The sequence below is a fragment of the Onthophagus taurus genome, chromosome 2 (assembly GCF_036711975.1).
Source record: "Onthophagus taurus isolate NC chromosome 2, IU_Otau_3.0, whole genome shotgun sequence".
Taxonomy (NCBI): Eukaryota; Metazoa; Arthropoda; class Insecta; order Coleoptera; family Scarabaeidae; genus Onthophagus; species Onthophagus taurus.
In genome coordinates, this window is record NC_091967.1 from 22,861,571 (window position 1) to 22,885,873 (window position 24,303).

The following is a 24,303-nucleotide window of genomic DNA, read 5'->3' on the forward strand; positions in this document are numbered from 1 at the left end:
AAGTTCCTAGTTTAACAATTATTACAAAATTGTTAATTTTGTCATCATAATAAAAATGTAGCACCAAATTTAATAAACATTAATAAGATATCAAGAATTTATGATATCTGATAAGCGCCGCTAGATAATAATATCCGTAGTGATAGGAAGTTAATTCGTCACGTTCAGGACTTCAACGTCCACGTCAACTTTAACTTTCTTACTCGGAAACTAATTTATAAACAAGTTGTTTTGTTGTGGGTAATAGTTATTATTATATAAACAAGTCCGAAAGTGAAATATTACACTAATGGTCGGCTGAAGCTTCGATTAAAGCTCGAGACGTAACGAAAGGTTAATTTTTCACAATGAAAAGTTTGAATTAAGCCATATTATTATAATTAAATAACTATTAATTTGTTGAAAAATACATAAACATTTCAAAATCACTATGTAATACATTTTTAAAACAACTCCGTAATCATTCTTACGTGTAAGGTCATTTTCTGCATTCTTCATGGTTTATTTTCATAGTTTCATATCAACAATAACATTTATATTAATAACACGTCGTAGTATTATCATATTTTTACGTTTCTTTTTTTGTTATAGTTACCAAGAAAACCTTCCAAATAGAAGATGGGGTTCGTTCAGACAGTAAGTTCTTTATTTCTATTTTTTTTGCAATAATCTTTCATCGTCTACCCCCTTAAATTATACTTATAAAATCAAACTCATTTTCGTATAAAATACACACAAAGTGTTCGTTCACCTTTCTTAACATTCTCCAATTCCACGAAATAACGTGACTAGATTATAATCTCGTTCTAATAATATGGGCATAAAAATGCTAATCTTATTTAACTGGGACTAAAATTCAATGTGTAGGAGAATTAATATATTCTGTAACAGGAGTTCAGTTTGTTACATAAATAACCACTTAATTGTTTGATTACAATATGAATAATTCTATTCGAATTTCTCTGGATATTTATGCATCTGACAATGAGAGCAAAAGTTTAAAAGAGCAATATTGTTAAGAATAAAATTTACTACAACTTTTATAGTGAAACTTTTTTCTAAAACGTCCCGAATCTATCTAATTTTCACCTTTTCGAACTTTTCTCAGTATTAGTGATTTTGCAAAAAGCCGATTATCCGGCATATCTATCCGGCCATTATGGTTATAATTTCTGGTGCATTGCCACATTATTGCGATATTTGAATAAAAATGAAATTAATAAGAAAGCTGATAAGATATGTCAACTTATTTGGATCCAAGATACAAAATGAACTTTTTTGATGCTGATTTAACTAACGAAGCAACTCTAAAAAGAGGATACTTTAATTAATAATTGGCGATAATTCCACAAGGATCCTTCAAGAAATGAATTATCGATAAAAATTGCAACATCGAAAATTTTATCAATACTTCAAAAATTGTTTTCTCAAAAACTAAAAGCTATTTTTCAAAACGGGTTGGTTCATTGGAAATAGGACACTCTTATTAACACATTTTCATACTCATATTCCAAGAACTAGATTTTATACGAATTTTTAAAACTTAATCGGCGAAAATTGCAAAAGTCGAAAAAATTTTCGTTTATTTCAAAAATTTATTTCTCAAGAACTGAAAGTGATTTTTCAAAACGGCTTTTTGTATTAAAAAGAGGATACTATAATTAATAATTGGTGATATTTCCACAAGAATCCTTCAAGAAACGAATTTTATAGCGAATTTTGCAAGTTATCGATGAAAATTGCAACATCGAAAATTTTATCAAAACTTCAAATATTGTTTTCTCAAAAACTAAAAGTTATTTTTCAAATCGTGTTGGTTCATTGGCAAGAGGACACTCTTATTAACACTTTGGGAAATTTTCATACTTATATTCCAAGAACTGGATTTTATACGAATTTTTAAAACTTAATCGGCGAAAATTGCAAATTTCGAAAAAATTGTTGATCATTTTAAAAATTTATTTCACAAGAACTAAAAGTGATTTTTCAAAACGGCTTTTTGCATTAAAAAGAGGATATTATAATTAATAATTGATAATATTTCCACAAGAATCCTTCAAGAAACGAATTTTATAGCGAATTTTGCAAGTTATCGATGAAAATTATAACATCGAAAATTTTATCAAAACTTCAAATATTGTTTTCTCAAAAACTAAAAGTTATTTTTCAAATCGTGTTAGTCCATTGGAAAGAGGACACTCTTATTAACACTTTGGGAAATTTTCAAACTCACATTTCAAGAACTGGATTTTATACGAATTTTTAAAACTTAATCTTCGAAAATTGCAAAATTCGAAAAAATTGTTTATCATTTCAAACATTTATTTCTCAAGAACTGAAAGTGATTTTTCAAAACGGCTGTTTACATTAAAAAGAGGATACTTTAATTAATAATTGATGATATTTCCACAAGAATCCTTCAGGAAATGAATTTTATAGCGAATTTTGCAAGTTATCGATGAAAATTGCAACATCGAAAATTTGATCAAAACTTCAAATATTATTTTCTCAAAAACTAAAAGTTATTTTTCAAACCGGGTTGGTTCATTGGAAAGAGGACACTTTTATTAACACTTTGGGAAATTTTCAAACTCATATTTCAAGAACTGGATTTTATACGAATTTTTAAAACTTAATCGGCGAAAATTGCAAAATTCGAAAAAATTATCGATCATTTCAAACATTTATTTCTCAAGAACTGAAAGTGATTTTTCAAAACGGCTTGTTGCATTAAAAAGAGGATACTTTAATTAATAATTGATGATATTTCCACAAGAATCCTTCAAGAAATTAATTTTATAGCGAATTTTGAAAATTATCGATGAAAATTCCAACATCGAAAATTTTATCAAAACTTCAAATATTGTTTTCTCAAGAACTGAAAGTGATTTTTCAAAACGGCTTTTTGCATTCAAAACAGGATACTTTAAGTAATAATCGAAAGTGATAACAGCGACAGTTCTGTTAGTAATGAATGTGATGATGAATTACGAGCGAAGAGAAGAAATCGGGGTTGAACTTGATTATTGTCTGTAGTCTCTAACATCTAAAAGAAATACTAATTCCTGTGAATGGTGGAGTACTAAGTAATAGATTTTTAATATCCAGGTAAAGCTGAATATTTGGTAACTATCCGGTAAAATCTGGCCGGATTTTAAGAAATCCGTACTCAATAGTTATGCATTTGAGAGCAAAAGTATAAAAGAGCAATATTGTTGCGAATAAAGTTTGTTTCGAATTGGCCAAGGATTAAGCTCGAATGAGATATTGTGCGCGAAAATCGGCTGAGAGATACTCTTGTTGTGATCAAAATTGAAAAATTTGGGGATAACTTCGTATAGGTTAAATATTAGAAGTAAAGTATTAGCAGGTATTTCTGCATCTTTAACAAATTCGTTTCTTATGTAACTTCGAAAAGATAGTGTATTTTTAAACACAATAAATCGCTTTTATGGCTCTGAGAAACTCCATTGTTACCTGGAATCGTTTTAAATTGAATAATTATCAGTAATAATACATCAAAAGACGTGTAAGACCTTGATGTCACGCTTCGAAGATCCCTCAAACTTAACAGATACAGAAACTAACACTTCCAATAATAACATTTTTAACTATTTCAAAAGGGTACTTTCCAAATCAACAAAACTATGATTTTTTTAAAGAACCCAAACACGTGGATGGGGTTGGCCACTCTCCAAAAATTATATTTTTAACCAAACCCTTCTTGAAATTTCGTGTTTACTATTATACTTCGCTGCCAATTCCCATATGATACAGATGGGAAAGAAATTTTCTAAACTGAAAAAGAAAAGTTCCACCGACGAGTAAGTACAACTACTTATAACGGAAAAAATATGAGTAGTAGTAATCATTACGTCATCATCGGGGGGCCTCCAACTTGCTTTTTAACGAGTGGGAGGTCACACCAGGTAGTTTCTCACTCTTTCTTTCGTTCTGTTCTACGCTTGTTCATTTAAAACTGGAATAAAATTTGTGGAAGTCGTTTGTAATAAGTTGTGTTTTATTATTTTTCAGTACTGGAAAGAGACAACTCGGATCAAATGCTTTAGCGAGGTAAGAACCACTTTATCTTTGGATTATATTTTAAGATTTACACCGTTTTAAGAAGATTAATATAGCCTAAAATAAAATGTTGAAAAAAGGTGTTATGAATAAGCCGATCTAAAAATACATTATGATAAATAACACTTTTTTATATGATTTTTTTTATCAGTGAAATGCGTAAGTCTGAAATCGAAGTCACTGGGTCGATGTCTTTAACCACATTATTTTCTAGTTTCAATTACTCATAAAATAAACTTAGCATAATGTAATGTTTCAATCCAATTACTTTTCAGCTGTGATCGCAACGATGACAACTTTCTAAAATCTTAACAAGAGTAGTAAAAGCTTTCTCTTTACTAGATATAAGATAATAACGATTTTTTTTTGCGTAAAAGATTATTTTCCTTTTCTTATTAATAATTTTAAGCGTTGCTATTAAATAATTTTTATGTAATTCGTGGGGAATCATTTCTAAGACAGGAAAAGGAAGTGGAAGTCATTAATAACCTTTCTTTTTAAATTCTTTACACGACGTCATTAAAATTAACATCGGTTTTATCTAATTGTAAATAATATTTCCTTTCATAAGTACGAAAGCTTTCACAATCGGTGTTAATTAAACTAAAACTAACACTATCACTAGAACTAAAACTAAAATCTTTCGAGTTAAGACGTGTTTGAAAAAGTGTTTAACTTTTTCCATGTTGCAAACACTTTTTCAAAAGACGCACAGCTTAATTAGAAAGTTTCTAGTTGTAGGTCTAGTGATAATGATAGTGTTAGTTCTAGTTTTAGTTTAATCAATCTTTCAATCTCAAAATTTTATGTATGTTTCCGTTAAAATTAACATAGAGCACTCCTATTTATATTTTCTTGAGTCACGTGGGTTTAAGTTAGAAATCTAAAATTATCTTTAAAAAAATGATAAGCCATATCAGCCGTACAAAAAAATTACTAAATCCAATGTAGCACAAAAAATACCTAAAATACCTTAGTAAAAGACTTACATAAATTAAAAATAAAAAAGATATTGTAACTCTTTTTATCGAGAAACTCCAAATCGGCTCATTAAGTATGTCCGCTATTATAATCGAGAAATTGTGTGACGATAACCGGCAATGATGACACGCACCTGTGCATCAGCGTGTGACACGTGCCAATAAATACAAAAACGCGAAGCGACGCAGACTGTGTATACGTTTTGCTTACGTTTTCTATGGTATTTTCAGCCAACTGTATCGAAGCTCCAGCTTCAACTCGTCGGGAAGAAGCAGCAATTGCGATACCGCGGATGATATGCATTCTGATGCTTCGCTCGAAGAAGATGTCCTCGAATTAAATCATAAGGTATGTTTTTTTTAGACTTTGAAAAATAAGTAATAAATGTTTACACGAATTTTTCATCCATATACAATTTGTTGTGGAGTAGTGATTATTTGGTTGCCTAAGTTTTAAGACAATTTTTATGATTCTATTTGTGATGATTTATGTTATTGGAGAATTTATTTCGCTATCACAAATAATTTGAAATGATTTTAGAACATAAGGTGTAAAAAACGCATTTTCAGCAATGAATTTCTATAATTTATTTCTATAAGAAAACTATTAGAATCTCTGCATTAAATTTATTGAATTCTCGTTTTCCATAGAAGATGAAAAACTACCTAATTGCTGGTAATCTTCAGTTTTAGGAATAACAACTATTTATAGCCGTTGACGACATTGGTAGTGGCCTATACATACATGGTATTCACTTGGAATAACTTCTTTTTCAAAGTGTTTAAGATCTGCTTTATTGTTAACATGTATGGGAAAAGCACTCCAATACAACTTTTTCGGTTGAAAGTCGATTTTTTGAGTAGTCTTTTGACGTAAACTTAAAACTAAAATTTAAAATTTTTATCTTTAGTTTGCCGACTAACTCTTTCGTTATCACAACCAATAACTTATTTCTTTTTAACCTTGCAAGTTTATGAGTTCATTAAAATTCTTGGTTAATATACACACCATAACTTCTATTTCTGGCGTTCACAACATAACCAGAAATCAACCTCCATTTACAAGTGGCCCCTTTCCAAAAACTTTTACATTTCACTATCTATCAATATGAAACCGTCAGTGAAGATTAACATTTTTGTCATGGTGATGTTCATGAATGAGTAATGTTTGGAAACTATTAAAAATTCCTATCGCAATTCTTGAGTCGGTGGTCACAACATTAAGAGCGCTTATTCCAATTTTTAGTAACTTAAAAGATAAACATTAGACAATTATTTGAATAATGTTCGCTACCATTCTGTGTTCAAAGACTATCTTTGGCCAGAATTGGGTGGACTTCAAAATGGTGCCAAGTACCACACAGCTGTTCAAACATTGATTTATAGAAGAAGTTCGGTAATCGCGCAATCTCGAAAAATGTTTGATTTAATGATTTAACATCGTTAGATTTCTTTTTATGAGGATAAGTTAATTTGTTAGTTTGTCATCAAGCCAACACCGTTAGAAAAGCTCAGGGGTAATATCGAATGCGAAATTGACCAAAGAATTGTTCGCTATAAACCTACTCGTGGTGATCATATCAACGACATCGATTCAATAGTTAAATATAAGATGTGTACTGGACCTGGGATAAATTTCAGTATTTGCAAACTTGACTGTAAGTGGAATATTGCAGAAACGAATGATGGGTCATTCTGAAATCTAACCTTGTTAATTTTCTTTTATTTTTTTGTCTTATTTTGCTTATTATGGGACTCCTATGATACTTTATAATAATGATTACAAATTTGGCAATGGTCTTTTCCTGGTTAAACAAGGAAAGTTATAATTTGTACCAAAAATATGTCCAAATATTTCCATTGTGGACAAATTTTCTATGTAAAATCATCATGTCAGGTGTTTTGTTTGCTGAAAGTCTTTTTGTTAGTCTTCACACATTATTAATAATAGGTTCGTATCAATGTGAATTGGCCATTTTGTTACAAATGATAAAATATTCCTCTGTTTTCTCAGCGGGCAGCAATTGATGTATAGTTTGAAATTTGCATGGAAACATCTTCAGGTATGTATCGATCCATTGCTTGCTAATACTTTATCTGACTAGAACATAAATGTCAAAGCACAATGGATATTTGAAATTGGAACCTAATTGATCAGAATATAATAAAAAAAAAGTTAATACATAAGTAGGCAGTAGTATAATAATAAGTATTTATTAATTTAATTCGTATAAAATCCATTTTTTGGAATATGAGTATGAAAATTTCCCAAAGTGTTAATAAGAGTGTCCTCTTTCCAATGAACCAACACGTTTTGAAAAGTTTTGATAAAATTTTCGATGTTGAAATTGTTCACCGATAACTTGTAAAATTCGCTATAAAATTAATTTCTTGAAGGATCCTTGTGGAAATATCACCAATTATTAATTAAAGTATTCTCTTTTTAATGCAACAAGCCGTTTTGAAAAATCACTTTTAGCTCTTGAGAAATAAATTTTTGAAATGATCGACAATTTTTTCGAATTTTGCTATTTTTGCCGATTAAGATTTAAAAATTCGTATAAAATCCAGTTCTTGGAATATGAGTATAGAGATTTTCCAAAGTGTTAACAAAAGGGACTTCTTTCCAATGAACCAACCTGTTTTGAAAAATAGCTTTTAGTTTTTGAGAAAACAATATTTAAAGTTTTGATCAAATTTTCGATGTTGAAATTTTCACCGATAACTTGCAAAATTCGCTATAAAATTAATTTCTTGAAGGATTATTGTAGAAATACCACCAATTATTAATTAAAGTATTCTCTTTTTAATGCAATAAGCCGTTTTGAAAAATCACTTTTAGTTCTTGAGAAATAAATTTTTGAAGTAATCGACAATTTTTTCAAATTTTGCAATTTTCGCCGATAAAGTTTTAAAAATTCGTATAAAATCCACTTCTTGGAATATGAATATGAAAATTTCCCAAAGTGTTAATAAAAGTGTCCTCTTTCCAATAAACCAACCCAGTTTTGAAAACTAACTTTTGGTTTTTGAGAAAACAATGATAAAATTTTCGATGTTGCAATTTTCATCTATCACTTTCAAAATTCGCTATAAAATTCATTTCTTGAAGGATCCTTTGTGGAAATATCGCCAATTATTAATTAAAGTATCCTCTTTTTAAAGTTGCTTCGTTAGTTAAATCAGCACCAAAAAAGTTCATTTTGTATCTTGGATCCAAATAAGTAGACATATCTTATCAGCTTTCCTATTAATTTCATTTTTATTCAAATATTGCAATAATGTGGCAATGATACCCTATACTTCAGAAATGTACCAGAAATTATAACCATAATGGCCGAATATCAGGTATCTGGCTTTAGCAAAATCACTATCCGTTCCATCACTAGTATTTACTACTTATTTCTTGGTTCCTGGGCACTTGATAATAACTAAAGTATTTTAACTTCATTAAAATACCTCATGATTGTTTTTACATTCTTAATTCATTATTAAAATAACAAAACTCTCAAACTTTGCACTTCAAACGCAATTTTTAGCTTAAACTTCCAAATTCATGCATAAAATTCATTATCAGTTTTTATGTTTCTTCGTACTGCTAGAAATGACTTAAATGTATTTTATATTCTTGTTCTCTATGACTTATTATTAGCGAGTACTTAAAATCAAACTTGTTTTAAAATGGTGGAATGGTACCAGACATACTGAAATGTATAAAGATCTATAAATAAATTTATAGTTAAAGATGTCTTACTGAGGCGTAATGGCTCGGTAGAAATTAGAATTGTTTACTACTGAAACTTTCGCGAAAATATCATAACAGCCGTTCTGGATTGGACGCGTTATCGTGCATGAGATAAAACATCTGGGTATGATTGTGTTACCTTTTTTTAAACAAGTATGATCTCGTTTTGCAGTTTCAATTTTTACAAAAAATCCAAAAGGAAGAATGAATACATTAGTTTGCCATTTCTTTCTCTTACGATTCTCTGTCAAGGAATTCGATTTGAAGGTCGATTTTATTTCATTATGGAGTCATCGTGACCAGTATTCTTTGCGAAATGAATAATCGCAATTATTTTGTAAGATAATTGAATCATTTTGTGTATCATTGATTTGATATGAAGTTAAAGCATTGTAATATCTTCTGGTATTGGTTTATAATAAGTTGATAATGGTGAAACGGAATACATTCTATTCGATTGAAAATTTATAGTCCTAGATGATCCTCTTTATTCCCACATAAATGATCGCTAAAACATGCTGTTGTACAGACTTTGTCATGTTGCTGCAGCGTTCCTAAACCCAAATTATGTATATCGGCATGATTATACGTGAATGACCGGTGAGGCTTAATGTCAGTGAGTTGCATCACCAGTCTGCTTGTTTTTTGCGCTTCTGATAATGTAATTGTGCAAATGTGGCATAGCTCTCCAAATAATCACCTCTTAACAACACAAATTTCTTATCTTCATCCAGATGCAGAGCTTTTTTTGAAACCTGACACAAGAAAGCAAGCGCTGTTTTTTAATTGGAAGTATTGTTGCACCGAGCAGCTGCTTTAGGTTCCTGTTATCAATCGACACTGTTCAATGTTGAAGTCGTCTTTTTATCTGGATTAAGTCTCGCATTAGAAGAGTATTACTTTTTGACAAATTGTTTTACCGTGTCTAAAGTAAAATGAATCTTAGTTTATCCTCTCATAAAAATAAAAATTGCGGCAAAAATATATACACCATAAATTATCTCCTTAAACACCTAGGTTTCACCAGTTAAGTAAAATAAATTAAAATGCAATAATTAGTAAGTATGTTTTTGGCATAAATATATTACAACGAAATCGATAAGCCGATAAAAATCTAAAATTATTGTTTTTAAACTCTGTAATCATATAGAAATCTCTAAATAAAAAAGTATTTTATTATAAAATATCATGCAACAGATTAAATGATTAAAAAATTTTCTTTTTATATACTATAGCTCGAAAAACGGTGGCGTTACAATTAAATCAAAACAATTAATGTTTTATATATTATAATTTTAAATCGATTTTCCTACTGAACACGGAAATTATATACTTCCACATATTAGCTTCTTCAACAATAGTAATTATCCACACTTTCGCTCTTTAATTTCTTCATTAAAATTCACATTCAAGCTATTAACTTTTAATAACGTTTTAATGTTTCAATGATTTGAAAGTAATCGCAATTTGTATTGTTAAATTATATCTAAAATGTATTTCTGACATCTAAATTAAACGATTTACGCGGTAATAAATGATTTTTCGAATGATATAAACCAATTTAATTTATATAATTTTTCCATAAAAAAAATGTAGGTAATTTAAATAATGTATAATCAAGTTACAAATTTAATTTGCGATTCCTAATCGATTCAAATTTCTTCACACCGTTTGTACTTAATTACCACGTTACTGCATTCTCGACGAGTTCGTGGGCAAATTGGTTTGTTAATTCTGAGATTCGATTGCGACAAGATATGCATTGTGTTGACACAATTGCCAGCCATAACGGGGGTCCGTTGAACGAATTAAAGCGTTCACGCCCTTTAGGGATTGGTTTCCTGGCTATAAATGGTTTTTACTCAACCCGAAAATTAACTACACCATTAATAATATTTTTACGCGCCAGATTAATTAAATTTACTGTTATCATGTGGGAGGATTTTTATATCTTATCAAACATGTGATTAGCTAAATTTATTTAATAAGTTGTTTTTTATGCAGGTGTTTTTACCAAAATTTGTGGAAATGATAAGGTGTTTTTAATTTTTGATTAGATTTGCTAATCATGTTAATAAAAATTCCAATTTTTTAATTTTGAATTTTAAATATTCATTTATATAAAAACTAAAAAGTGATTCCCACATTCACAAAATGAATAAGACCCCTATCTTTGTGCTTCAAAATATTACTGATTGAACGCACTACGATCACCGCAGATTCAATTTATTCTCTTAACAAATGGCGAACTAGACCATACATTACCTTTTTTTTTGGTCGCTGAGCTTTCACTTCTAATATCCATTGCTGATTTTAAAGTAACTTCATTTCAGAAAAGAATATTTTTGAATAAAAAAGTACACGTCTCAGCAATCTGGGCAGCATTGTGCTCCAAATATAAATTAGGAATAATATGAGGTTCACTTACAATTAGTATATATCGAGAAACTCGATCAGTTTTCAATCTTATTGTATAAAGCACCATAGGGATTTTTATGTACTGCAATTAGTAGAACCTGCTTCACAATCATAGAATTTACTTGGAGAATTTACTTCAGTATTGCCGCATTACCATTTACTGTCTTATTCAACCCACCCATTATCTTTCCACCATGAGGCTTTTTTGATAATGGATAGCTGATTTATCTAATGGCATTTTTATTTTTACCTCCCATCGTTCCAATAAGCAATGAGTTGCGTTCTTTGGTTTGGTAAATTTGGAGTTTTTCTGGTAGTCTCTGGTCTGACTACTTAGCTGCTTTTCTTTTCTACTTCGCTGCAAGATTGCATATTGCAACCCTTAAATATGTCATATCCAGTTCCATGCTTAGACCTCATTTCAAGAAAATTGGTGTCTGTATGCAGCATTTGGGAATGTATGTGTTATCGCACATTGTATGTAGTCTTCATTAGATCCCTTATTTACCCAAGGATTTTCCAAAGTTCTAGTCGTCTTTCCCAACAAAGAGGAGAATTAACATGCTTCATGTTATTAAGGTTCTTTCCCTTTCCATATAAGAATACCAATAAGTATAAGGATTTATTTGTTTTCTATTCCAAAACTGTCAGCTGGTTGTTTCTAATGTTATTCTTTGCATTATCCCAAATGTCAAGATTCCCATTACTTACTCTGGGAACCTTGGATCACTCGCACTATTTTATGGGAAGGAACCTTGTCTTAAATGGGCTAACGGATGCTATCATAACCTCTGTTTCCTTGCAGTTAATAGTTATTTTAATTATCGTAATGAAAGCAGTTGAAAATAGAATTCGAATTTATTAACCCAAAGTTCTTAAGTCAGTGCGAAAGTGTTATCATCACATAGAAGTTGCAACGTAAGATAATCTTTTGTGATAAAACCACTCTTAATTCTAGACTATTATCGTAGCTTAGAGATGTCATCGTTCGAAGATGGTGAGTCAATATCATGTCAACTTCCTTAGCAGTTTACACCTTAATCCCCTAACACACTCTTTTAAAATACTAAAGAACCACCAACAACATAATCCAGATTTTTAACTAGATTGATAACCCGATGTTAACTACACTTAACCGCAAAATTAACGGACCACTTATATATTTCGATTTATTACAATTAAAGTCAAAATTATCATACATTTTGAATAATATATTAAGAATAGAATACATAAACAGAATTATTTCGATAATAACAATAAGTTAGACTTAAATGAATTGTAGGAAATAAACGAAAACTGAAAATGAACAAAATCGTGTAAAATGATCATTATTGTTACCAACACAAAGAACTTTTTTTGAACCGTATTTAAGTTATCAGTAACTAGTGTTACCTCTGGCTGTTATTGTAGCCTGACACCGTCGTGGCATACTTTCAATTAGAGATCTGATGATTTCTTGAGGAATCTTCCCATACGCGAATAAGACTTTGTCGCAGCTTCCGTCCCATTATGTCCCAAAAATGTTCGATTGCCAAAAGGTTCTAAAATGTCTATTATGTATCGTTCAGAATTCAGACGTCCACCATCAACGATAAAAAGTTTCTCGAATGTTACATGTGGAATATCTTTCATTTGGCCTTCTGTACACTCTTGGACGACGATCAGAACTTACAAGGCAAAACCATGACTCATCCATAAATAAAACCTGCTCCCAATGATGGATTTCCCAATCCACGTGCCTTCTTGCAAAAGCCAATCTGTTTCTTTGGTGGTTTGCAGATAATCTGAGACCGGTATCTGCTGCCCGAGGTTGTAAATTTTGAGTACGAAGTCTAGTTCTTATGGTATCTTGACTAACAGCAGTGCCATGAACCTCGCTTAGTTGTATTTGGAGACTTCGTGCAATAGTGAACCGTTCCCTAAGTGCTCGAAGCATCAAAAATCAATCCTCCACCGCATTTGTAGCTCGTGGCCTGCCTTGGCCACGTCGTCTAGTATAATCGTTGGTCTCTACAAATCTCTGTAGAACCCTACCGACCCTTGTATGAGCCATGCCAAACCTTCTACCAAGTTCGTGATTTGTTAGTCCTTCATTGGACAAAGTTACAATTTAAACACATTCATCACGATTTAAATTTCGTCTAGCACGCTCCATTATGTATTGCACGAATGACAGTTATCTTATCAATTGTTAAAACAATTAAAAAACAATACCTACTTTTATTTTAGAAGTGCTATGATTTCAAAATTAAATAAAGAAGACGGACAAATCCTATACAAAAGGCGTAATAATGAACAAATTATTATAACTGATATTAATGAATCGGAAATATATAATATTTCTCGAAATAAAGCCAAACGTCAGAGTGGTGCGTTAATTTTGCGGTTAACTTAATCTACACTTAAGATTAAGTTGACGTCTTCTATTCTTGGAAGCAGCTCCACATGCGCCTTCAATGTACAAATTAGCCCCTGAAGCTTCCTCGTGAATTTACACCTTAAATTTTAGCTTCAATATCGTTAAATTTTTCTAGCAAGTTTAAGTCACTTTTAAGTCTGCCAAAATGTTCCAAAATGCGTTACTTTACCACGATTTGAAGAGGTACCACGTTTTTTCGTGGTATTGAATTGCCATTGATTTGCTCTTTTAGCTAAACTATCTTTATTGAAATATTTTTTACTTCTGCAGCTCTACTAAAGTTTAGTGGTCGCATTTTTTCAATCTCGATTTTCTATTTTCTACATAGAGAATTTATTCAAAAACATGGATAATACAAATTTTTTCAAATGCGTTTTTGCCTTTGCCCAGAGAAAACTCCATCTATATTTTTAATAACACATTTCCAATAGTATAATCTTTTCCGCCAATCTGTAGAATAGTACTATCTGAGATCTTCTGAACCTGAGCTATGATCGCTTTTTGTAACTTTTCCATCCAAAATATTGGCATAACCTTCTACGTTTTCATCTAAATTATAAATATTTTGTGCCATAATCTCTAACTTTTCTTATGTAAGGTGTTTTGGAGCCCAGATTGATGTATCTAGGTCTGTTTAGCTATTCATCTTATTCTAAACATTATAATAAAACAATAATGGCACTATAGGTTGGTTGTTGTCAAATTATATTCGATCTCTAGAGCATTGATTTCGTATTGCGAGCTGAAGAATGTTTTGGCATCAGCAACTGAAAAAACTTATTTCACACTTGTTGTATACATTTGGAAACTGCACCTATCCCGAAAGCCAATATATCATCAACTCCCCCACTGATTAATTATTCTTACAGAGATCTTAGGGGAAATTTGCCTTTGCCCAGAGAAAATTCCATCTATATTTTTAATAACACATTTCCAACAGTATAATCTTTTTTGCCAATCTATAGAATAGTACTATCTAAGATCTTCTGAACCTGAGCTATGATCGCTTTTTGTAGCTTTTTCTTCCAAAATATTGGCACAACCTTCTACGTTTTCTTCTAAATCATAAATAGTTTGTGCCATAATCCTTAACTTTTCTGTATGTATGTAGGTCTGTTTAGCTATTCATGTTATTCTAAACATTATAATAAAAAAATAATGGTTGTTGTCAAATTAAGAGCATTGATTTCGTATTGCGAGCTGAAGAATGTTTTGGCATCAGCAACAGAAACAAACTTATTTGTGTTTGGAAACTGCATCTATCCCAAAAGCCAATACATCATCAACTCCCCCATTGAATAATTAATCTTACAGAGTTCATTGAACGTACTAACTACTGGCAGTTTGCCCACTTTGTTTGGTTTTAATTTTTGACTTCTTTTGAAAGTTCTGGCACCTAATTAAGGTGATTAAAGATTTATAAAACTTAAGTCGATTATTATTTTATCTCATAATGTTTGGTGGCCAGTACACTTCAAAATCTAAGATTTGGATCTAACATCTGAATGAAACTAAATCTAAGAATAACGAAAGTAAGGACAGTGTTAAAAATATTAAATCAAGGTAAAATAACTCGATATAATTAATCAGTATGAACTAATTAGAAAACGAATTTACTGTAAATGTGTTAAACATGACATAGCTGTGACCACCAAAATTTTAATATTCGAGGAAGAACTTCCGGTTGAAGCTTATTTCGTCCCCAGACTAATTGTATATTCAAAACAATTTAACGTTTTATCTTTGACTCTATTATATAGACACTCCCCTCGTGTGTTTGTATATGTATAGTATGTATCGTTCGGTTCGTGTTTATTACGATGCGGGACATGTGGAAGCCAGTCCGACGCACACACTCACGCCACAAAGTAGCATAGCACAGCAGTATGTAGTCGAGAGTCAGCCGGTCGAACGAACAAACGCGACTCGCAGAAAACAGCCAACGATCGACGCGTTTCTTTTGGTTTTTTTCTTCACGTGCAGTGAGGTTCTTGTTTTTAAGGTGTCTCGTTTTTTTCGCGATACATTTTTTTTTATCATTAACTAGAACGATTTGAGTAAGGAGTATTATTTCTTATCCAATTTAAAAATAAACGATTCATACTTTAATCAGATTATTACTTATCACCCATTTTTACTTTCACTTACATTTTGATTAAATTTTATTAACATTTTTGGTCATTACCTTGAATTGTAAATTTTCCTTTGTGGAATTTTATAAAGGAATGTATTCTTAGATGAGATGTGTATGATGCAGACGACCTTGCGACCTATTCTTAATAAACAAACACCATTTATCTCATCCAATTTAGAGCAATCATAGATACTGATATCATCTCTATAAATTCCAACTCTAATTAATCAATTAATTATTGAGCGAAGAGATGGTGGTCAGTGAAAGTACTTCTTTCTAGTTAGTAGTTTTCGAACCTTATTTATGTTTTATTGATTATCATAAAACAAATGTGCGCCGTTCTTGTAACGCATGCAATATGCATCACTAACTTTCTTCTATCAACCGGAATGTGTTTATTTTTGGACTTTAATCAGGATGTAAAAGAGACTACTATCGCAATATCCTTCTGATGATAAGGACATAAATATTTCACTGTGTTATCAATGCACAACACATAAAACGAAATAAATTGAGACGAATTAAAAGTTACTATGAATTATGATTAATCAAAATCCCAAATATTAAAAAATTTTCTTTATCAAAACATAAGGTAGATAAGATATTTCACCACAACTTCCTTATGGAAAAAAGTAAGTTGAATCATAACTTATTTTTTATATTTCTAAACGTAAACTGTATTTTTGCCAAAACATCACCATCTAAAAAAAGCTTCAGCCGAACATTTCTATATTTAAATCAATCTAGTTAAGTTTTCGTGAACTGAATCGAAGTAAAAAAGAAAGAACAAAACCAAAACCGGTCGGAAAATAAATAATTCGCGATTTTCTAACAGTTTTTTCAAACAGACTTTCTCGTCGCCGTCGTCGTCGTACTTTCATCATGTTGAGGAGGAGTGTTTGAAATCGGGCACGGTTTAAAAGCATTGCATCGATGATAAGAAATATTGAGGGTTATCAGTGTTTATCCGTATCTCGAACTGCGAACATCAAAATTCCTGGGAATTAATATAATTATTATTAAAAAAAAAATTAGTGATGTGCCAAAAACAGTGACAGCAATTTAATTTTATTCTCAACTAAAATGAGTGACTCGGAGTATGAAGTTCAAGATTTAGACTATGACATGTGGGAGGGGCAATTTGAATTTTTGGGCCCCCTCAATCATCAAAACGTCCAACCTCACGGTTTACTAAAACCACCACCTTTCATGCCTCATCAAACCAACGGAATTAAAAAAACTTCAGCTCATGTATGGTGTGATGATGTTAATGATAAAGTAAAAAAACTGATTTTGAAATTGTTTCAATTCCACGAGAAATAAAAAAATTAATGCGTGATTTTTATTCTTAGATGCAACTGCTGCAACAGCAAGTCGGTGTCCTTCAGGATTCTTCACTACAAAATGATGAAAGATACACAAGAGTTAAAGCGGAAAATGCAGCTTTACAAGCTAGGGTGAACATGCTGGAAGAACAACTCAGAGATACCGAAATAAGATGTGAAGAAAGACTTCAGGTATGTATTTATTTATAATTAAATAAATGTCATTTTTAACTTTTTGATTGTCATTGACAATTAATTATGTCGTGCTCCCCCATCAAACAAAAAACACAAAAAAGAGGTTTAATAGGAATCAATATTTATAAGAAATTTAGAACTAACGAAGTCTCTTTAAACATCTTCATTAAAAAAAAATTAAATAAATATTTTTTTAGGATGAACAACGCCGTGCTAAAGACGCGTTATTAAGACTTGATCGCGAAAAAGAACTCCAATTGGAAAACTATAAGATTCGATTGCAATCGTCTGAAATCGAATCGAATAATCTCAGGGAAGAAGTGACTCGTCAAAGGGTTAGAATTGAAAAATTGGAGGATGAACGTAGGGAATTGTCGAATAAACTTCAAGATATGAGAAATGATGTAATTGTTACTAAGGAAAAAGAACATACTTTTAAGGAGCAAGAAAGAAGGTAATAAAGATCTTATTGAGTTGGGTTGTTAATAATTAATTAAATATTTTTAGGCATTTGAAAGATCAAGAAGCGCAATCTCAATTAATCGAAGAATTATCGAGAGAGGTGGAAAGACTGAGATCGGAAACGAGAACTCCTGCATTACCGACAACATCACCTGAAACTTTAAGACTGGAAGAATTGCACGAAGAAATGTCCGCGTTGCGAACGAAAAACTCTCAATTGGAAGAGGCGAACGAAGAACTTCAAGCTAGTCTTTTGCACGCGAGCGTAGAACAGGGACGATTATTAACTAACACAGCAGCAGAAAATAGTTTAGCTGCTGAATTAGAAGCCATGACTCATGATGAGGTAAGAAATTAGCTTGTGATTTTCTTTCCCATAAAAAGAACTAATTTCATAATGCTTTTTATGAAGTAGAATAATTTATAAACTTAAGATAAAACAATGAAGTCTTAAGTTTGTTTTTTTAAATACAATTTGCTTATTGTTTTTGTTGTTGGGTTGCTGGTATGCTTAAAGCGTACTCTTTGTTTTTTACTTTTTAGACTGCTGACATGCACGACGCTGATTCCTTCAGTAAGGTATGCACAAATATTTCAAATTTTTTGAGAGCACTTAACCCTTTAATAAATAAAAAACCGTTGAAAAAAGTCACATTATTTATAAATTTTGCATTTAAGTCACGTATTTTTCTTTTTTAAAGGATTATTAATAACCTCTTTTCTTCGTTAATATTTATTCCAACTTAAAAATTATTATGCTAAACGGTAGAATGACATTTTAAGAAAGGAAGTAACGCTGTAAATGAGAAATTATACTTTCTATTTTAACCCTAGAATTTATAAACTGAACCTCTCATGATTTTAAAGAATTAGTTACTAAAAGATTTTTAATTTTTTAAAACTAATACTTGACTCAAGATCTGTTAATGTATTAAATATCTCATATACAGTTATTTATTATATAAAAACATAACTAGGTAAACGTAAAAAGTTATTGATTATGGCATAAAACTAAACTATTGATTATTGACTTTAAAAAAGTCACTAATGTTTTTTTTGCTTTAATTTTGAAGCCATTTTAATGGCACACTGAGCGGGCACTTACATTCATAATTGCTGAAAATCTAGCTAAAACTCGTAAAGCGGCATTAACTTCTTCTCTGGTGGGCTGGGGATGATCATTACCTTCATCACTATCTACAGATGACAAGGATGTAGTTGTAGGAACAGGAATGTTGCGATCGCTAACTTCAAAAGTGCTCAGGACTGTCTCTGGACAAATGGCCAAATCGTTATCGACATTAACAAAATCTTCAAATGAAATTTCAAGTGGCTGTATCTCTTGTAAAACAGTTCATTCTTTAGGTGCTGGTGGTAACAAATCTAAATTTTCTTCATCTGTTAGATCAGTATTCGGCCATGCTTTATTAAAACAACGTTTAATTGTTTGTTAACTAATTGCATTTCAAGACGAACCTATTGCTTTAATAGCTTGTAGCAAATCCCATTTAACATTTCCATTATTGTCAATAGCACGAATAGCAAATTTCAGTAGTTTTGCCTTGTAAAATGACTTAGCTATTATGGCTTGGTCAAGTTTCTGGTCAGTTGTAGAGTTGGGCGGAAAGAAATACACCGTGATGTTAGATAAGTTTAGGTTTTCAGTTTTATGTGCAGCACAGTTGTCTAAACCCAACCCAACCCAACCCTTTGTGTCCCAAGAAGTTAAAAATTTTGAAACTTAGTAAAAGCTTTGGAATCAATTTTAGCAAAATATGCAATCCTCCCATTACAGGGGGATAATCAAATGGTACTTGAGCATTAAAATATATTTTAGTGATGTTGCAGTATACAAAAACTTTTATTGGTAATATAAAAATAATACATTTTTTATTATGTTAGAAAATAAGTAACACAAGTGTCAAAAAAGATGCTAATTTAAAAATTCCTGGAAGCCGTATTTATTGAAATTAAGGAATGAGTCTCATTCTAAATTAAAGCTCAATGCTTTCTCTTTAAAATGATGTATAATAATTAATTGTAGGGTTGCATTGGAAAAATATTGAGAAAAAAAATGTTGAAATAAAACTTACATTTTCATATAACCTAAAAGAGTCAAAAAAAAATGCTAATTTAAAAATTCCTGAAAGCCGTATTTATTGAAATTAAGGAATGAGAGTTATTTTAAATTAAAGCTCAAACCTTTCTCTTTAAAATGATATATAATAATCGTCGGGTTGGATTAGAAAAATATTGAGAAAAAAAATTTTGAAATAAAACTTACATTTTTGTATAACCTAAAAAAGTGTCAAAAAAGATGCTAATTTAAAAATTCCTGGAAGCCGTGTTTATTGATATTAAGGAATGAGACTTATTTTAAATTCAAGCCCAAAGCTTTCTTTTTAAAATGATGTATAATAATTGTTGGGTTGGATCGGTAAAATATCGAGAAAAAAAATGTTGAAATAAAACTTACATTTTCGTATAACTGAAAAGTGTCAAAAAAGATGCTAATTTAAAAATTCCCGGAAGCCGTATTAATTGAAATTAAGGAATGAGACTTATTGTAAAGTAAAGCTCAAAGCTTTCTTTTTAAAATATTGTATAATAATTGTTGGGTTGCATTGGAGAAATATTGAGAAAAAAAATGTTGAAATAAAACTTACATTTTCATATAACCTAAAAGTGTCAACAAAGACGTTAATTTAAAAATTCCTGCAATTGAGGAATGAAACTTATTTTAAATTAAAGCTCCAACCTTTCTCTTTAAAATGATGTATAATAATCGTCGGGTTGGATTGGAAAATATTGAGAAAAAAAATGTTGAAATAAAACTTACATTTTTGTATAACCTAAAAGTGTCAAAAAAGATGCTAATTTAAAAATTCCTGCATGCCGTATTTATTGAAATTGAGCAATTAAACTTATTTTAAATTAAAGCTCAAAACTTTCTCTTTAAAATGATGTATAATAATCGTCGGGTTGGATTGGAAAAATATTGAGAAAACAAATGTTGAAATAAAACTTACATTTTCGTATAACCTAAAAGTGTCAAAAAAGATGCTGATTTAAAAATTCCTGGAAGCCGTGTTTATTGATATTAAGGAATGAGACTTATTGTAAATTAAAGCTCAAGCTTTCTTTTTAACAAGATTTAAAATGAGTGTTTAAAACTACCGGTACTTTAAAGTACCGTCGGGACACAAAACACAAAGGGCTAAAAGAATATAACGATGTTGGGCAATCATCTTCTGATTTAGTTTGAGTAGCTAACTTGTTATTTACTTTTTGCACTTCCGTGACAACGTTCTCCTTTAAAACGTAAGGTACGATTGGGCATTAAGTTGTAAAAAATTCCGCTTTCATCCATATTAAATACATCTCGTGGGGCGTATAAATTTTTAACAGTTATAAAATTTGAAGACCACAAATTTACGGAGTTTTCGTCTACATTGTGACGTTGTTGGAAACGCTATAGCCATCCTGAAGAACATTTAACATGTTCAATTCTATATCTCGCGGCTATTTTCTTAGCTCTCTCCCGCAATATTGGTCCTGAAAGAGCTATGTTAGAAGCTCTCATATGATTAAACCATTCTAATAATTCATATTTCGTTGGAAATGAACGCCATAGCCATCCTGAAGAACATTTAAAATGTTCAATTCCATATCTCGCGGCAATTTTCTTAGCTCTCTCCCGCAATATTGGTCCTGAAAGAGATATGTTAGAAGCTCTCATATGATTAAACCATTCTAATTCTTTCCTGTGGAAGGATAGGAAAAACCATACATTTTTTCATACACAGTTTAAAATTGCCATTACAAAAAAGCACATTTGATTGAAAGATGTTAGCCAAAGTGATAACTAACGTTAAATTAAATGATAGATCTTTCGTTTTATGATATAATATAAATATTTCATTAACATCAAATGAGTCATTTGAAAATCTGTACGCGTTAGGTATGCTATATCTATACAAGGATGGTGAGTCATTTGGAGTACGGAAATGATGCGATTTTGATGGTCTTAATTTCTTCATAACATCATTTATTCGATCGTGTAAACTTTGTAGACTGTCCAGAAACGCTGTTCTGCTTGTTGTGGCCACTTTCACTGAAATAGCTATCCATTGTTATCTAGAATTCCTTCAGCCTATATATACACCGAAACAACTACGGTTTGAATGCGAAACACTTTTACCAACCTCTGGTTATTTGATGTTAAGTAACTGATCACTCAGTTTTCATTCTTCTTATAATCTGCATCACTAAAATGATCGGAATAAATTAGCATTTCTTAAAGGTTTATTGACCAGTTCGTGCAATTTTTATTGCCCACAATTTTTGCATTTCCAGATCTTTTAGAAAATTGTAATATATTATTGTTTTTCCTTCCAAAATTATTGTTATTATACAAAGAAAAGGCTCATCAAAGTATGATAAAGCTACCAAGCATTTGATCATAATTATTGTTTTCGCAAATTTCTCTTGTGAACTCTATTATTTATGATTGATAAATAAATGTGTGAAAAACGAGCATTGCACTTGTTTGATTTTTTTATTTACTAAAGAAATTACTTTTGGAATTTTACATTACAAAACCTAGAAACATTTGTCGTTCTCCACTCATCTTTACACTATCAGTATGAAAATAAGTTCAAGCCAGAAACATTTTTAACATACAACAAAACAAAGTGTTATTGACGTTTTAGATAAAGTACTGAGACAATAATTAATACTCATGTAAGAGAAGCACAAGGAGCTGCTCAATAGCATTGTTCTACAATTTTATTGGCATTACTTGCTGCAACCTTGCTTTGATGATCTGGCTTTTTTAAAAATCCTAAGCAGAAGTCAAATTTACCAATGAAATGTTGAAGAAAAATTTTCCTGGAAGAAGTTATAGTGGAACTTGGCAATGTCCATATCTTTAAAAGGTCTGATCAAATTGGAAACCATTGTAGCTAATTGGCTCCAAACGTGGAAAATGTTATGCTTCTTGTAGGAGACAATAAATACACTAATAAGTGTGAGGTTGTGTTCCTCAATCATAATGAAATAAACCAATAAATGGCACTAGTTTACTTTTATCACAAAATACACTGTCATCGTTTTTCCAATTGGCCAATGGAATCGCCAAATTTACTTCTGAGTGTTATTCCACTACTACACTTATTTAAGCTGGAGTATCTTTTAGCATGATGAGTCACTACACACATATAGTAATAACTTATGCTGGTTCAGTTTGAGACAATGCCTATCATAAATGCTAAAAAATCCAAATCCTGCAAAACAAATTATTTTTAAATGTATATTGTGTACTTTCATTAAGTTTGTAAGCTTCAAAATATAGGTTAACATAATGTATGTATCCTAGGGTTAAAAATAGTTTTTTAAACATCAAAATTGCAATATGACTTAATATATTACCTTCCTTAATAATAATATTTTTAAAAAAGTGACATTAAATATCAACTAAATTATTATATTTTCATTAAAGGGTTAAATACTGTAGAATATTGGTGCATGTATTTCTATTAACTAAAACAAATACAATAAATTTTCTCACAAACTCATTTAATCATTTTCATTCATATTCAATTCTTTAATATATAATCACATTTATTTCATTGCAAACAAAAAAAAGTTACTTACAATTAGTTAAAACTAAAATATAACTTGATTTTAGTTTTATCTAAAATAAAATTATATATCTTAATATATTTTTTTAAATATCCTTTTAGATTCAACAAGCTTTAAAAGAACAACAAGATGTCAATGCTCAATTAAGGTCGTACATCGATGGAATTTTATTAAATATTGTAGAAAATTATCCTCAATTATTGGAAGTGAAACATAAATCTGCGTTATAGCCGAAACGTTGTATTCACGTTGTTCTGCACTTTGAGTGTTTTTTTTTAATGAAACTTTCAATATAATGGCGAAGAAGAAATTTTTGGAAACGTTTTCGGCTCAGCAGCGGTCCGTCCAAGTTGTTGTGTGATTATTTCGAAGACTGTGATTATTTGATGATGACAAAACCATTTTTTACTGTGTCGTAATAAACGTGTAAAGTTAATCTTGTTTGTGCAACGTTTCTTTGTTAAATAACAACAGTTATCGCCAAGCTAAATTTAAAGAATTGTAATTGTATATTTTGAAAATGTTTAAGAATGATTAATATTTCTTCCTTTTTTTAAATTAATAAACTGTTAATTTTTTACTATCCAAAATACTGAAAACTAATTTATGAAGTTTGAATGTAGTCTATATCTCGAATTCTATTTTTGTATTTACAAAAGAATTATTGTAAATTAATCAAATTAATTAATCTTATTAGTATTTAAGGAAGTGTATATACAGTTTAGTTTATCTCTTATTTACTTTATTCTTTCATAAATTGCCAGTTTTATTTTTTCCTTATCAACAAATGAGTAGTAGAGCGGCCTATGTGAATGTTGAAATTGTGTACTTAGAGAATGTTTATATACTTTTAAATGAAAAGAAATTTATCTGTATAGCAATAAAATTATTTTAATAAA

The 24,303-nt window shown here is 30.4% G+C and overlaps 1 protein-coding gene across 5 annotated transcripts in view; it reads left to right on the forward strand.

Moving 5' to 3' along the window:
• The window catches only part of LOC111413376 (rab11 family-interacting protein nuf), a 68,658-nt gene extending 44,355 nt beyond the window's left edge, over positions 1–24,303 (forward strand). For 3 of the 5 annotated variants that reach the window (XM_023044325.2, XM_023044328.2, XM_023044329.2), the window contains 8 exons: positions 592–636; positions 4,036–4,074; positions 5,295–5,412; positions 17,132–17,296; positions 17,497–17,753; positions 17,807–18,107; positions 18,305–18,340; positions 23,506–24,303. In XM_023044325.2, the coding sequence (XP_022900093.1) occupies positions 592–636; positions 4,036–4,074; positions 5,295–5,412; positions 17,132–17,296; positions 17,497–17,753; positions 17,807–18,107; positions 18,305–18,340; positions 23,506–23,634 (1,090 nt within the window). In that variant the 3' untranslated portion in view covers positions 23,635–24,303. Of the gene's footprint in view, positions 1–591; positions 637–4,035; positions 4,075–5,294; positions 5,413–15,302; positions 17,058–17,131; positions 17,297–17,496; positions 17,754–17,806; positions 18,108–18,304; positions 18,341–23,505 lie in introns of those variants that run through there. The other 2 variants (XM_023044326.2, XM_023044330.2) reach the window with 2 other exon arrangements.